This window comes from Diplotaxodon limnothrissa, linkage group LG13 (genome assembly GCF_057381915.1).
Source record: "Diplotaxodon limnothrissa isolate DT_005_m linkage group LG13, D_limnothrissa_male_GT1.1, whole genome shotgun sequence".
Taxonomy (NCBI): domain Eukaryota; kingdom Metazoa; phylum Chordata; class Actinopteri; order Cichliformes; family Cichlidae; genus Diplotaxodon; species Diplotaxodon limnothrissa.
Window position 1 is genome coordinate 12247405 of NC_140608.1, and position 15832 is coordinate 12263236.

The window sequence follows — 15832 nt, forward strand, 5'->3', positions numbered from 1 at the left end:
CAATTATTTAATTGTTTAGACATTAACAGGTTAATTAAAGTGGGGGATGGAGGTGTACCTTTGAGGCATAGTTGTGTCCATCAGATCCACACACAGGCCCAGTGGAGGAGATGGGACAGGGGTGACAGTTTCCATCAGGAGACCTGAGAGCGGGCTGCTTCAGCCTGCAGGACAAGGGGACAACACAACCATGTCAGCCTGGATAAGTCCAGCTTAGACAGCAACTGCTGCGTTAATTCAGAGTACACACACAGCAGCACCAAAACACAAGCGCGAAGCTAACAGGCCTCCTCTGTGTTGTCCAAATGCATTAGCTTATCATTAAACAGCAGGCAGTCGTACTTACACTGGTGCACAAACAAGCTTTAATACTACGAGTGTGGCCGACAGGGATAAACACTCCAGTTTGCAGCAGACTATGGAGTGCGTGCTTGGTTGAGTTGAACTCATGTTAGTGTGCGTAAAGAAGATTTTTTTTTGACTATTTTTCTGTTTTGGGAATTAGTCAATTCTTGCCCATGGGCTACACACACTCACCTGTGTTCAAGTTTCTTGCGGTTGACGCACACAGCTCTCTGGTAGCCCTGGGCGATACACACCTTGTGTCGGCTGCACTTAACCTTTTGACAAGGGTCCTTGGTGGTGTCTACATCTGGGGAGAAAAAAGAAAATGAGACATGTACTTTAGCTTTCACACTGCTTCACTTTTCCTCCCTCCGTTCCCCCTTTTCTGTCTTTTTTCTGCTCCCTACTTGCTCAGCATAACCCAAGAGTCAGTCTAAATGACTCAAGCTGTGCTGGTGTTGCACTATTTTAAATATGCACTCTGAGGCACTTTTATTTATTGGGAGGAAAAATCTTATTCTTGAACATAAAATTACAAGAGCTTCTTTAGTTGGCTTTTGATCCAATTTAGCTCCTCAGCTGATATATATATATATTTTTTTAAAAAGCGTTGAATAACTTGCAGACTTCATCTACTTACATATTTACATTCTCTACTACACTTAAATAATTCCTGCAATCTGGGCTAAAGCCAGGATGTCTAACTCAGGTTGCCACATCCATCAAACTCTCTGCTAGCAGCACCTCACACATGCTCATATGTCATATCTGTCTCTTCCTAGCAGGCCTCCTGGAGCCTGACCTGGATGTCACCCTCTATTCTCTTTAACTACTTCAGCCTATATTCACCTGCACTATCCATGAGCACAGCTACACAGGAATAGAGTTTATTTTCACACTGCTATCACAGACTTCATATGTAGGACTGAGGTTCGCCTTGAATCCTTACTGTATCCTGTTTTATGGCAGTTAGCAGGCAGGCTTAGGATCTCCTCTCTTGTCCTTTCTGGTTGCAGAATACATTAATTCTGCCTACATCACAGGATTATTGAAGCGAACTGACAGAGATCTGATTTGAGTAGCAAATCCAAAACAATACAACCCCCCCCCCCCCAATCCTGCTACGGCTGAGCTGGTTGTATAACTGATTGACTGACTGCTCTGCTGCTGGGGAGAAGGCTTGGAGGCATTAATGCCCAGATGCAGACTCCTCATCCATTTAAACTGTCAGCAGTGCAGCCTTATTCTCTGGTTGCTCCTTATCCCAGTTGGCATTGATTGTGTACACTATCTCAGTACACAATATCACAGACGTCTCCCAGCTTTTCTTACTCGACTCTGTCCTCTTTTGCTGCCACCCGCCTTTCTTTTCCTCGCAGGTTTGATGTTTCACCACCCGCCCTGTCCAATTCACACCAGCGCATCAGCACAATCACGGTGCATCAGCCAATTCCACCCTTTGGGGACCCTCTCTCTGACATGAAGGAGAAGGCGATTAAGTGTAGTAGGTAAAGGGCCACGCACGCAAAAGGCTATATGTTTTGCAATCCATTGAACCAAAGAAAGCAAAGGAAAGAGAGAAGGAAAACCATAAATACAAATAAGATGATCCTGATTTTTCTAATAGCAAAAACATTTGTAAATAAATCTCGTCTGTAGCGAGTGGCTACAATGCTGGCACGGCGTTGTGTTGTGAGTACAGAAGCATAAGGTGGCTGCCTGAGCCTCATGTTAACTTAACAGGCTTCCACGGATTAAAGCAGTGCCTGCGATGATGACGTTTCCATAGCAACAGGCTCTCCGTGGTCTGGGAATCATTTCTGGGTTGACTGTGATTTGCAGCTCAATCTGGTGTTTCTAAGAACTCTCTCCCTCTCCGTGTCTCAAACCCCCTGTTGTGCAATCATGTTTATCAAGCCACCTTTCTTCCATCTTTTCACATTCCTTTGTCTTCTCCTCACATCAGACATCCTTGCTGTGCGCCCTCACTCTTGGCCTACCTGTTTTGCTTATTATTTTCCACCTCGCATTCCACTATTTTTCCATCTATTCCCCAGTGCACCTACTTTAATTCTTTTTACTTTTAAAAAGCCTCTCCTATGGTTTTAAACTAATGCCTGTAGCAGTAAACCTCTCCTAATTAGGCTCCCCGTGCTTCAGTCTAATCCAATCGAGATTTGCACGAGGTTTATCCCTGCAGATTGGGGATAACGGAAGCAGTGCTCAGGCCACATCCTCATCATCAGCTCTTTTATCTAGTATTTACACACCCAGTCTCTAATGTCATTGGTGCTATGTTGTTTTCTAGGTAGGAGTGTTCTCAGGTGTGCCTGCACTTTGTGCAAAAATAGTCCTGCCTGGATCAAGATGAGTAAATTACTGCTGCTAAATATGATGCTATAACTGCAGGCAACTTGGCAACATTACATTACATATATTTTTATTTTTTATAAAATAAACAGTTAAGATCTACTGTGTTAATTCCAGCTTTTGTGCTAAGATAAGCTACTGGCTTTAATTATACATTTAATAGATGATCATATTTCTGTTCCATTTAAAAATGCTGATTAGTGGCAGCTTTATACCATCTAAAACCCTTTACACATTCACCAGACCTATATGGAAGAAGTAGCAGTGAAATGACAGAGATTTAACACAATTTATTAAATTAAATTATTACATTTCCTCAGAAAATGTTAAATAGAAGAGCCTCGGGAGCAAAAACATAATTTGTTTCACGTGCAAGGCAAACAGGACAAAAGGGTCTCTCTTTTGCCTCTACCTTGTTTTAAACAGGTTGGATCTCACAACATCTATCAATAGTCCTCATAGAGAGTGGACTCAGCACATTCACCCATTTTCATGCGGTCTGCCTTTGACATAACACCAGGAAGTGTCCATTTACAATTTATTGTCCTGTCTACCTGGGAATGATATATGCAAATCCAGGGTGTAATGTGTAAAAACCATTACATACTCACAAACTGTATAAGGAAGAAAGAGCAGTGAAAGGACTACAATTCAGATTACAGTGGAGATTTACTGAATGTCCTTAGAAAATGTTAAACAGAAGAGACTCAGGAGCAAAAACATAATTTGTTACAAGTACGAGACAAGGTTGACCCCCCTCCAGAGTTGGAATAACAGGCTGTTTCCTTTGCAGCCTTATATAGTTTGAAATTACTGGATAGAAGGAACCCCAGGCGGGCCTAAAAAGGATGCTCAGGAAGAGGTGATGGTGAGAAGGACAAAGGGAAATTCCCCAGGGAACTTAATTGGGTGTTTTTCTGTTTTCTGAGGTTTAGAGTTGGAGTAGTGTGCATACAGTACATGATGTGTGCACTGTGTGCAAAGAGCTGGGCAGAGTCCCTGGTAGGGGGAGCGCCAGAAGCGCTGGTTGTTGTAAAGTAAAAACAAGGTAATAGCAGTGGAGATATTTTGCAAAGGGCAAGATTTTCCCAACAAAAACAAAACGGTCTATCCATTGTCTTTATCTTGTTTTAAACACATTATCCCTTACATTTATTAATACCTTCTAGAGCAGCGATGTCATATATATGGTGGGCCACATACAGCTCACTTTGATCATAAGTGGGCCGGAAAGACTTGTTTACTTTGGTGCTGCATGAACGGCCATGGATGAGGTTTTATTAGCAGGAAAAGCTACAAAACGTATTATAATTGAAAAACCCTAAATATGTGCCCTTCTTATGCTTTTTTGATGCTTGATGCATTGCTTGTGTCGTGCGCCGATTTTGACAAACGAGACGAGACAAGGAAGTTTTACCTTTACCTTCCTCGTCTCGTTAATTACTTCCAGCTGTGTCCCCCACCTGTGTGTAATCTCCCTGTGTTTCTCTGAGTGTATTTCAGTCGTGTCTCCTGTCATTGGCTGTATCCCAATTCAGGGTCTGCAGCCTTAAAGGCCGCCTTTCAAGGCCGATTACGTCACCGCGACGCGACAAAGGCTGTCCCAATTCGAAGGCTGCTCGAAATGCGGCCTCAAATGCGTCCTTAATTTCCCTGAATTTTAAGGACGTGGCGGTGTAGACTTCGTGGCCCAATATATCCCAGAATGCATAGCGCGGCGGTGGGTGTGGATAATTTTGCCGAAAAAAACGGCAGATGAGGGGTGCCCGAAGAGTAAACTTTAAGTAAGTACTGAATATTATGTCACTTATTTATGTGCAAATGTTTAATAACGAAGAACATTAAAACATTACTGTTGGCCACATGTCGGCAACGTTATGTGACATTAATGACGTTTGTACTAACTTGGTTTTACAGCCTTTACTTTAAAATATACGCCGTTCAATAGCTGAGCTTAATCTTACAGAGAATGATCAAAGCTCATGTAGAAACAAACAAATGAACAAAAGATTTTCTCCTTCATTTCTGTCAAACAAAGCTGTATGACACGTTTCCAGCTGTTAGAATCATGGTTGCTAGGCAACCTGGGCAGCGCAATGGAGGCTAGACCGTCCCATTTCACAAGCCTCGCACTTCTGGCCTTAGCGGTCTTTAAGTACGCGGCCCTTGAGGATCGTTGAGGCTGCGTACTTTAAGGCTGCAGACCCTGAATTGGGATACAGCCATTGTAGTCGCTGGTCCGTCTGTGTATTCACCGTGCTTCATCTGTGTGTTCTTCCTGCTTTCACCGTCATTTACCTCTGTCCATCCTCCCTCATGTTCAGGTCCTGGTTTGTGTTCAGTAGTTTAGTTGTTCCCAGTTTAGATAGAGAAACGGGACAGAAGGCTATTTGCTCTGTGTTCAATAAACCACCTTCTCACCTTCACGACTGCCTGCGATAGGATCCTCCTTTATCATCTCCAGTGTTGTTCAAGTTACTTGAAAAAAGTAATCAGTAACTAATTACTGATTACTTCCCCAAAAAAGTAATCCCGTTACTTTACTGATCACTTATTTTCGAAAGTAATTAATTACTTAGTTACTTAGTTACTTTTTAAAAACACGATTTACAACCTGAATAGGTGATAAAGCGATAGATCTTTCAGCCCAATTCTACTTTTTCTGCATAATCCATCATACAAAATGTAATCAAATGGAAAAGTCTCTTTTTTTTAAAACTTGTTTTTTCAGTTTTAATCTTTTAACTTTATGCATCAAGCAAAAATTTAATTATATGCACCATTCTCTGACTTGAAGAAATTAGTTAAACATTAGTTAAACCTATTTTCTGCACATTCCAGCATATTAAATAAAATATTTTTTGTGTTTACACTCAGTCTTTCAAATAGATGCAAGTAAAACACAGCAGAAAATAAATAAAATCAAAGACTAGCGGTCCTGTTGCTCTATTTTCACCTGTAAAGCAGGAGTGCAGTAGGCGGAGGTTTGCCCTGGTGCAGGTGTGCCGCAGCGGTCAGTGGAAGAATCCGCGAGTTTCTCTGTGAATTTCACATTACGTGGTAGCGCACTCGGTGCTTGTTTAGGGTCTTTTTTTCGCTATAAAAAGAAGTTTTCTTCCCACGCACAACAGACACTAATGTTTTTGTCACTTTTTATGGAATCAAACTCAAAGTAAGGTCAGTACTTCCACGCTTTAAACGCTGCACGCTCATACTCTCTCCCGCACTGATATATTATCCATTGTTGATCTGCACACAGCTGTTGTCACGAACGTCGCACTCGCTTACGTCACTGTCATGAGACGTTCACGCAAAAAAAAAAAATCACGGTTTTAGTAACGCAGCGTTCCTATGGGAAAGTAACAGTAATCTAATTACCGTTTTTGCAATAGTAATCCCTTACTTTACTCGTTACTTGAAAAAAGTAATCAAGTAACGCGTTACTGCCCATCTCTGATCATCTCCACACGGCTCACCTCACTCGCCGTGACAAGTTGTGACTTCTTCTCCTCCTATAGCCGTACTTTAGCAGCGATGTTATCTGAATGGCGGCACCGATCCTTCAGGACAATACTGCATTGGCTTCCTAATCGGCCATTATAGCGGGTATATCGCGGCCTTTATTTTTCAAAGCCATCCAGTGGAGACTTTGCTGGGCCGATTTAAGCCCCCGTGCCTTATATTTGAATCCCTGCTCTAGAGGAACAGTCCTTGTAAAGTGTGGGTTCAGCAAAATTCACCATGCTCTTTGCCTTTAATATATCCAGAAAATGTCCATTTACCATTTATTGGCCTCTCTATCTTAGATCAGCATATGTAAATCCAGTGTACACTTAAAGGTATACATAAAAACATCAGTGCTATACACATGCACTTAATTGTTAGGGTGTGTGTGCTTGATTACTCTTGCAACCTTACATTACAACAGTTTGCCTACCACAATTTAATGTCTTTAAGTATGCCAATTTAGTCATTTGTGGGGTTGCACAAATCAACTGTAGATTTCCTGGACCTGTTTTTACAGCAACAAAGAGAGATCACTGCAGTGCAGCTTTAGACAATGGAAACAGCAAAACATAAGGAAATTAATGACAAATACTCATTCATTTTGCAACACATGTACTGCAGATCCTACTCACAAATATATACACTTCACTGAGGCCAACATTAGTCAAACAAATGTATAGATTAGTTTTGCTAGAGCAGCTGCAAGACCCACAGCACATGACAGAGCGGGCAGAGCAGATGCAGCGGTTGCGTCAGGTTGCAAAGTGGCTTGTAGGGCCAACAGCAAAGTGGAGAAAAGGTATCAACTGAGCCATCTGATGATATTAAGATTGGAATTAACTATTTGTTTCGGTTCTGAGTCTTTCACCCAGCCTTTTGTGTTTTGGATTTCAGAGTTCTGTTGATTCCTGGTTATAGTCAGCTTGTTTCTTAGTTTGTTATTGTGCTTTTAGCTTTGTGTTTTTGTTCCACTTACTGTTGAGTTCTTCCAGTTTTCCCTGCCTCTCTTGTGTTCCCCATGTATAGTCTCCATCAGTTCTTCCTATTGTATTTTGGAAGTCTCCTACCAATCCTTCACTGATGGAAAACTGAAAATGCTACGTCCAGAGGAACAGAATTTATGGGATCTCCTGCCTTGTGTACGCTGCATTTTGTAGTACTTTCTCTTGTTTCTCAGATAAATTTCTATTGTGTTCCCTGCTATTCCACATCTCATTAATTATCTTGTGTGTTTATATAGCCCTTATCTCCCCATAGATCTTTGTTGTCTCACCCTGTTTCATGTTCATGCTACTATTCATCCCAGTCTGTAGTGTTCCTGTAGAGTGTCCCCATGTTCCTGTGTTTACTGATGGATTTTGGTTTGCCTTAAATAAAATGTTCTTTTCACTTGACACCTGCTCATGAGTCTGAATTTGGGGTCCTTTTCCATCACTAAATTTCACACAATTATCTCCTAAAGTACCAGGACAAAAAAACACACCGCAAGTCAAACAAAGACAATGCAAATGAAAACTTTCCCATCAGAGATATTCACAGCGTACTTAGTTGTGCTTTGCATGTAATGTCAAATAAATGAAGACAATTCCTTAATTGGCTTGTGTCTTATCTATCTGTCCTTTAATAAGCTGCGGTGAGCTCTCTTGGCCACCCTCATTCGGGACAGCATCGACTAAAGTGGAGTCAGCTACTACGATTCCTGAATGCAAATTTCCACCTCAGTCTGACGGCTTTGGCTCTCTTGTCTGTTGACATTTCTAAAGCTCTGTCTTCCTCTGCAAAGCAGTGTAGCAGTCTGGGCAGCCCGGCTGAGAAATGAGGCCTGTAGGCTCAGAGCTTCGGAGTAAAGACATCACACTGATTTAGTGATGTCTCAGAGGGACAAATCTCCTCTTTTCACTCTTTTGCTTCATTAGGCCAGTCATAAAGGAAGGCAGATCAATGGAGGGAGATAACACACTTGCGTCAGAATGAGAGAAAGGGAAATAGATGAAGGGTTTTATGCTGTGTGAAATGAAAGATGTGGAATACTACTCATCTGACAACCTAAGGCAAGCATTTTAAAGTTTCATAAAAGCTGAAGACGCAAATGCCACTTGTGAAGTTGATCCACAGTATGCTGGTATGTTTGACTGCAAAATAGGTAAGACGAGAGCCTCAAAAACTCAGGATTAAGTTCAAAGATGACATTTCATTTTTTAATGTTTGCCATGGCAACAAGTTAAATGAGAATTAAAACCCAACTGTTACCGTGGCTTTATGTAGACACTTGTGTACTACTGGAAATCTTTGCTTGTCGTGCAAGGTAGTGACTGAAGAACTGGTGGTTCCAAATTTTCTAGTCTTTGGCTTAGAAAGAAGTTGGTTTGGAAACATATTTAATATTTTTTTGTTTACACTCAGTCTTTCAAACAGATGCAAGTAAAACACAGCAGAAAATAAATAATATCAAAGACTAGCGGTCCTGTTGCTCTATTTTCACCTGTAAAGCAGGAGTGGGGTAGGCGGAGGTGTGCCCTGGTGCAGGTGTGCCGCAGCGGTCAGTGGAAGAATCCGCGAGTTTCTCTGTGAATTTCACATTACGTTGTTGCGCACTCGGTACTTGTTTAGGGTTTTTCTTCGCTGTAATGCTTCATCTCCTGCTTTGCGTTTCTGTGGGCGCCCCGTGCTAGCAGTGTCCAAGCGTTTTGTTTTTCTTCCCCCCTTTTCATCCCCCCCCCCCCCCTGCAATGGCTCTGCGCCCCCCCTAGTGGGCAGGCCCCACACTTTGGGAAGGTCTGCCTTAGAGTTTGGATGTACACTCATCAGCCACTGTGATTGGCATTCCTACTCAACTGCTCTAATCAACCAATCACATGGCAGTAACTGAATTCATTTAGGCATGGAGACATGGTAAAGCCAGCTCACTGAAGTTCAAACCAAGCATAAGAATGGGAATAAAAAAGATGATTTTGACCACTTTGAACGTGCCATGGTTGTTGGTGCCATAAGGGCTGGTCTGAGTACAGACTGCTGAATAACCACTTGCTACATTAAGGCAGTGGTTCCCGAAGTGGGGGAGAGCCATTGTGTGTGTGTGTGTGTGTGGGGGGGGGGATTAAAAAAAAAACAGAATTCTTGGACACTGCTAGCATAATGGGCAGGTTTCTGATGGGGCTCCCACACAAACGCAAAGCACAGGATCAAGGATCATATGCTTCCAAACCACCTTTCTTCCAAACCAAAGACTATAAAATATGATGAAGCATATCTTGCCTTTGGCTTCAACTGAACAACAGCGGTGCCAGGTCGGGATCCCCGAAAGTATTTGTTTCCCCTGCGTCAGGAGCATGCTCTGGGCTGTCCAAGTAATGGACAAACAGTATCCCACAATTCTTGATTTTTAGTTCACAAACACTTCTTATACTGAAATGTTGGCAATGTTAGCTCTTTATACAGTAAAGTTACAGTGGGATACAAATAATATCAGGCTGATCCTGCCACAATTTGTTCCCCCGGTTCAAATCACGGACAAACAGTATCTCACAGTTGTATAATTTTTGGCAACCACTGCATTAAGATATGCAGAAGACCATCTCTGAACACACAACATGTTGAAGTTACTCTGAAGCTACTCTGTTGGAGTAGGGATGCATCTAAAAGCTGCAGGACGGTAGCTCTCGAGGACTGGAGTTGGACACCCCTGTCTTATTCCAACAGAGCACTTTCACATCACGAATGTGCAACCAACAAATCTGCAGCAAGTGTGTGAGACTGTCATGTCAATGGGGAACAATAACCTGGGAATGGTTCCAGCACCTTGTTGAATCGATGCCATAAAGCATTAAGACAGTTCTAAAGACAAGGGGGGGGGGGGGGGGGTCCCAACCTAGTATGTGCAAGTTGTAACTAACAAAGTGAGTGTGTAATGTTTTGTGCATTTTCAGTAAATGTTCTCGTCCTTGCATTCTTCCTTCTGAATAAAATATTTCCTTTTTACAGATGAACAGGGTATAAGATATTTCTATTAGCATCCTATCACACTCTCATACACCAACTTGCCTTCACCCACAGTCCACAATTTCCTGATCATCAGAGTGCCTTAGAGCTGGCAGGAATAAAGCTGATGTCAGTCATTTTACACTAAATCAAGGCATATTAGCTTCACACCTCTGCCTCACTGTCTTCTCATGCTTTTATACCTCTCAGCCATTGGGAACAATAATTAGTCCTTCATTAAGTCCTTGGAAATTCCGCTAATGGACTCAGCTATTCAGCTGACTTCATTTAGGCTGCAAATCTAGTGACAGTGGTTAAGGACAAAACTCCATGTCATGACTTCATCTGGCACCGGCTCAATTAAGGCTGGAGTTGCAGCAGGAGTTAAGGAGGAGACCTCAATTGTTCTGCCTCCACTCGCGGCTCCTGCTGGAGTGTAAATGGAGGAAAAACGAGGAAGCAGAGCGAAGTGATGATGGGTGGAAGTCGAGCCAATGTTTAGCATTTCCTGTGGGAGTCACATCAGATCCGCTCAAGCGGAGTGCAAACATCTTTCAGCATCTTCGCCAAGGAATCAGTGCAGCTGTGGACAGTGCATGTCTGACCCCGGAATAAAAAATAAAACCACAAAAACACAGGCAACACTGTCTAATATGGTGAACCGGTGACCATCTGGAAAGCGCTACAGTTCAAATACAGGCCACGGATCGTGCAGCAGCACAGCCATATAATGACATTCCGTTTCAATCAATCTTGCAGCTTTGCTTTCACTGCAAAAGCATCCATCGCAGGGATTTCTTCGTTTTGCATGGATTTATATTCATGCCTGAATAATGAATGCATTATGACACATTTTGAGTACAGGAAAAGGTTTTTTACATGCACATACATTACTGTATTATACAAAGCCTGGGAGGTTTCATGAATATAGTTTTATTTTGAGATAATTGGATATACTTTGGATTCTGGTGGGTAATATGTGTGCGTTTTGTGTTATCATTAAGATCCCATAAATAAATCTTACAGGGTAATAGCCTGTTTCACTGGGGCCTGGACATTTACGTATTAACAGAATATGTTCTCTTTGAGCAAATAAAGTATCGGGTTGTGTCAGGGTTACAGAAGAAGCATTAAAGGGGTGTTTTGCTTTGGACTGCCTCATTTGTAACCTTAATGATACTAGTCCAGAGTTGCCCGTCTTTCCTTTAACACATACAAAAAAAATGCAATCCTGTCTAGTCGATTTCTTTTTCTTCATTTTATTTGTTACAACATTATTTACCAGTGTTACTATTTGATTCATTGCAGAATAGTTAGCCTAAGGCTTGTTTTCTTCCACTGTGACCAGGCAGGCCAACAATTAAAATGTCCACAGAGCGATACAACAACAGCAAGTGAGACGAAACTAACCAGACAAAACACACTCACACATACGCACTTTGTCGGCATCTTAAATGTATCAGACAAATTATAAGCAAGAATATTTGAATACCAGTCCAAACAAATATAACACAGGTCAATAAAGAGCCAAGAGTGGGCAGATTTTATAGTGATGATGTTAAATTGGCTTCTTTCCATTTTTCTTGAGCAAAGATTCTAGTGGTTTGCTTTGGCTTTTATTTTGTTGAGAAAGAGCCAAGTTACATTTAGTGGCTATTTTAATTTGACATGTTTCTTAAAATTTGCATTTGAGCCAGAGATATGTCAATTTAGAAACCACATCAATCTTCTCACCCTTAATTAAAAGCAACTTTACTGTCCTTTTGATAGCATTAGTTAACTTCTTTAGCTCAGCACACATTATTAAATCTACTCCATGACACTATAACGGAAGGCAGAGTTTTCATAAGGAGGCCAGTTGGCTGACTACTTGTCCAGCAGACTATTTTATTACAAAAAATGTTGAGTTTTGATTTACAAGCGCAGATTAGCTCTGTGCTTATTACTGTCACGGTACTAGGTCTGCGATCCAGGATTTGTGTTTCTGTTCTGTTCTGTTCTGTGTGTGTGTGTTTCCTCCATGTTCCTCGTCATCCTCGCTTCTAGTTTAAAGTTTCTAGTTTCCCAGTGTCTTAGTTCCTTGTCCTTAGTTTTTAGTTCTCTGGTTTTTGATTTTTGTTTCTAGTGTATTTTTTGCTACAGCACAATTAAAGCTGCCTCTTTGAGTGTGTGATGAGTCCTGCATTTGGGTCCACATCCTGCCTGCCACTCAGCAGATTGTGACAACTACAATTTTTGATCTTTCAATATCTACCCTGCCTCTCTGCACTTTTTTAGAATGTCAGTACGCAAATTTAGGCTTCGACGGCCAAAACGTTTCTCAACTAAACCCTAAAGATTATACATATACAGACATATTAGTAAGGGGGCCTAGCACTGATCATTGAGGAACACCTACTATGCTCAAGATGCATAAGTCTAAAGAAGTAAGTCAGCGAAATAGACAGTGTGAAAAGACGGTTTGAAGCTGAGATGGTTTACATGTAAAATGTCGTTAAAGAAAATTAAAATACTGGGAAACTCAAACTACACCTTTCCATAGTTTGTTTTTAAAGTAAGCACTTCATTTGAAGACAATTTTAATTGAATTTCCCTGTTACAGAGCCAAAGCATACGTGATGCAAACCCGAAATGCTGATATTAAGTTGTTCAAAGATGCCATGAACCAGGGCTTTCTACCTAGGGTTTTACTAGTATTTGAAATTTAGGAGTTGGGAGTTATTGTCTTGGTTTTGATTTCCATTCTTTCTTCAGAGCTTCTGGTTCTTCATGTTGTTTTCGGGCCATTCTGGTTTCACACTTTTTCATTAGTGTTCGGTTGCTCTTATGTTCCGGGTATATCCTCTGTTAGCACAGTTTGTTTTCTCACTGTTCCCTTTCCACGGTTCTTCACTTTTATCCATTCACTAAAGTTCTTGTCTCCGTGTCTCCTTGTTCCAGTTTTTGGTTTTTATTTGTTCTGTGCCTTGTTTCCCCAGCTGTGTCTGATTCCCCTGATTAGCCCTCGGTGTGTGCATTAGTGTATATATTGTTCTGCCATTCCTTCAGTTCATTCAGTTTGCCTTAAGATATATGGTGATGCATTTGTAAAAACATTTGTATGAGTAACTGCAGCATTTCTTGCAGTCATGGTTAAATTATGATCGGATAAGCCAGTAATCAAATTGAAACTTTTAGCTTCTCTTTCTATAGAACTATTACGTCTAACTAGGTATTTCAGAGCTTCACAATACTTGCTGAGGCTTTTGTAAACTGAGCTGAAAGCAGCTTTACTGCAGAAAAGGCCTGAGCATGGAATCATGTTTCAGAGAAACACAGACATAATGGAGTTCCACAATGGAAAGCCAAAAAATGACTAATTGCTAAAGATAAACATGAGACCGTACGACTGATACAAACGCAACAAGGAAGCACTCGGTATATATTTAGTAATATTGTGTAGCAAGTTACAAATCTGTGGTTTTACATTTAGCTTTAATGAAAGTAGTTCATCTTTTACTTGAACTGTAAAAGCCTTAAGAACCTTATTTGAGCCTAAATACATTTATAGGAAACTCTCAATAAGACCATCAAAAGGGCTTTCCCTCCAAATAAGCATTTTTATAATATTTATGTTCCTCATAATCTTAAAAACAGCATAGTCATACATGTTGGTCCATTTTATATATTATTATCACACAGAAAGTGATCACTGAGTATAAGTTATTTATTGTTTTCTCTAATTAAGCAAGCACACTCACAGGCCACCTTGTTAGGTAAACCTCTTCAACTGCTCTTTAATATAACTAATAAACCAGATGACATTTAGGCATATAAAGTTCAGACTTAGCATTGGAATAGCAAAGAAAGACAATTTTGGTGACTTTGAACGTAGCATGGCACAAGATAGGCTGGTCTGAGTATTTCAGAAATTGCTCATTGGGATTTCCCCACACAGAAAACTCTCTGGGTTCTCTGGGTGAAAATGCCTTGTTGATCCCAGAGGTCAGAGGAGAATGGCTAGACTGCTAAAAGCTGTCAGAAAAGCAACACTAACTTAAATAACCACTAATTACAACCAGTATATGTAGAACACACATCAAACCTTGAAGGTGGTGGGCTACAAGCAGCAGAAGACAACACTGGGTGCACCTCCTGTCAGCTACGAACAGGAAACTGAGGCTAAGATTCGCGCAGCCTAATCAAAATTGGACAAAAACATTGCCTGGTCTGATGAGTCTTGACATGTGCTGCAACATTTTGATGATAGGCCCTGAATTTAGTATAAACAACATTAAAGCATGGGGCAACCTTGGTCTCTGAGGAGGGTTTCCAGCACCTTGGTGAATCTATGCTGCCAAGAATTAAGGCATCTATGAAAGCAAAACTTGGTCCTAAAACTTCTATGAGCCATTTGTAAGCTATCAAAATTCAACAAGACGCTTTTATGTTCAGCATCTCTCAGCAGCACACACAGGAAGGAACAAGATGTTGTGAAACTTACTGTCATTAGAACCTTGATTTTCATCCCAGGTACGCACGTAGTCATCCTGCAGAAAGAGGAAGAAAACACTACTTTACCATCTGCTGCCAAGACAACAGAGTCAGGTAATTCACAGTGAGTGCACAGTGTTGCTGATATTATAAAATACAGCATGAACACTGCTACACTCCACATCACAGTGGAGAAGTGATGTAGTTTACATTATCACTGGACACTGATTATAATGTGTACACTGGCATGATAATTAGCTAAGTGAGTCACACCAGAGACTGTGGCTGTACATTCTTTATGGAAATGAGCTCAACAAATCTGCACACTCTGCCTATATTCGAGACATATGGTATCAGGGGTGAGCTGCCTTTTAAATGCTCTGCCTTTTTACCCCTGTTTAATTAGAACATTAATCGCTCTAATTAAAATGGGCAAATTGAAAGAGATTTTGCAAAAAAGGGAGAAAAGATGGATGGTGAGGCAAAGATAAAGACACACAAAGAGACAAGGAAATTACTCATGAATGCAAAAGACACTGGACAAAAGGCGGCTATAAGAGAGCTGTACAAAAAGTGAAGAGAACTGACCTCTACCTCCTGGTGAAATGACAGCAAAAGGAGAGAAAAGAGTCGATATTAGTCAAGAAGAAAAGTGCAATTTTGGACAGAGCGTATTAAGCTGTATTCAAGACATCATGAGGACACAAAAAAGACTTTGTAAGTTCATTTTTAAATCTCTTAGAGCCTGATTTTATAATAATATATGTAACAAAGTCTTTTGTTGCTTAATTTGGTTTATTTACCACAAATTTAGAAGATCAGATCAGATTAGATTTGACGGAGAGAGACCCACCAACATTAGGAAAGTGGTTTCACCTTATCACTAAATGTAACTGAATGATGGCTGGTGCATAAAAACACACAATATTAAATTTTCCCAACACTGCTTCACCACAAACCTAAACAAGGTGAAAAAGGTGGAAAAGAAGGGTAATGAGTATCGTAAGAATACAAGGTGACAGATGTCTCAACCTGTAGTTGGTGGCACATATGACATTTCAGTTTTCTACCTGTTTCATCTTCAGGTTTGGGACACCTGTCAGTACTTTCCTGATGCAATTTATGTCCTGATATAAATACACAGTGGCAAACTGCATTA

At 40.9% G+C, this 15832-nt stretch overlaps 1 protein-coding gene across 2 annotated transcripts in view; it reads right to left on the reverse strand.

Annotated features, from left to right (window-relative positions):
* Positions 1 to 15832, reverse strand: part of spock2 (SPARC (osteonectin), cwcv and kazal like domains proteoglycan 2) — a 36653-nt gene that overhangs the window by 4289 nt on the left and 16532 nt on the right. The window contains exons 2-5 of one of the 2 annotated variants that reach the window (XM_085369209.1): positions 15262 to 15270; positions 14684 to 14729; positions 538 to 652; positions 59 to 164 (exon numbers count right to left, since the gene is read on the reverse strand). In XM_085369209.1, coding sequence (XP_085225335.1) covers positions 59 to 164; positions 538 to 652; positions 14684 to 14729; positions 15262 to 15270 — 276 coding nt within the window. The remainder of the gene's footprint in view (positions 1 to 58; positions 165 to 537; positions 653 to 14683; positions 14730 to 15261; positions 15271 to 15832) is intronic. The other variant, XM_085369208.1, reaches the window with a different exon arrangement.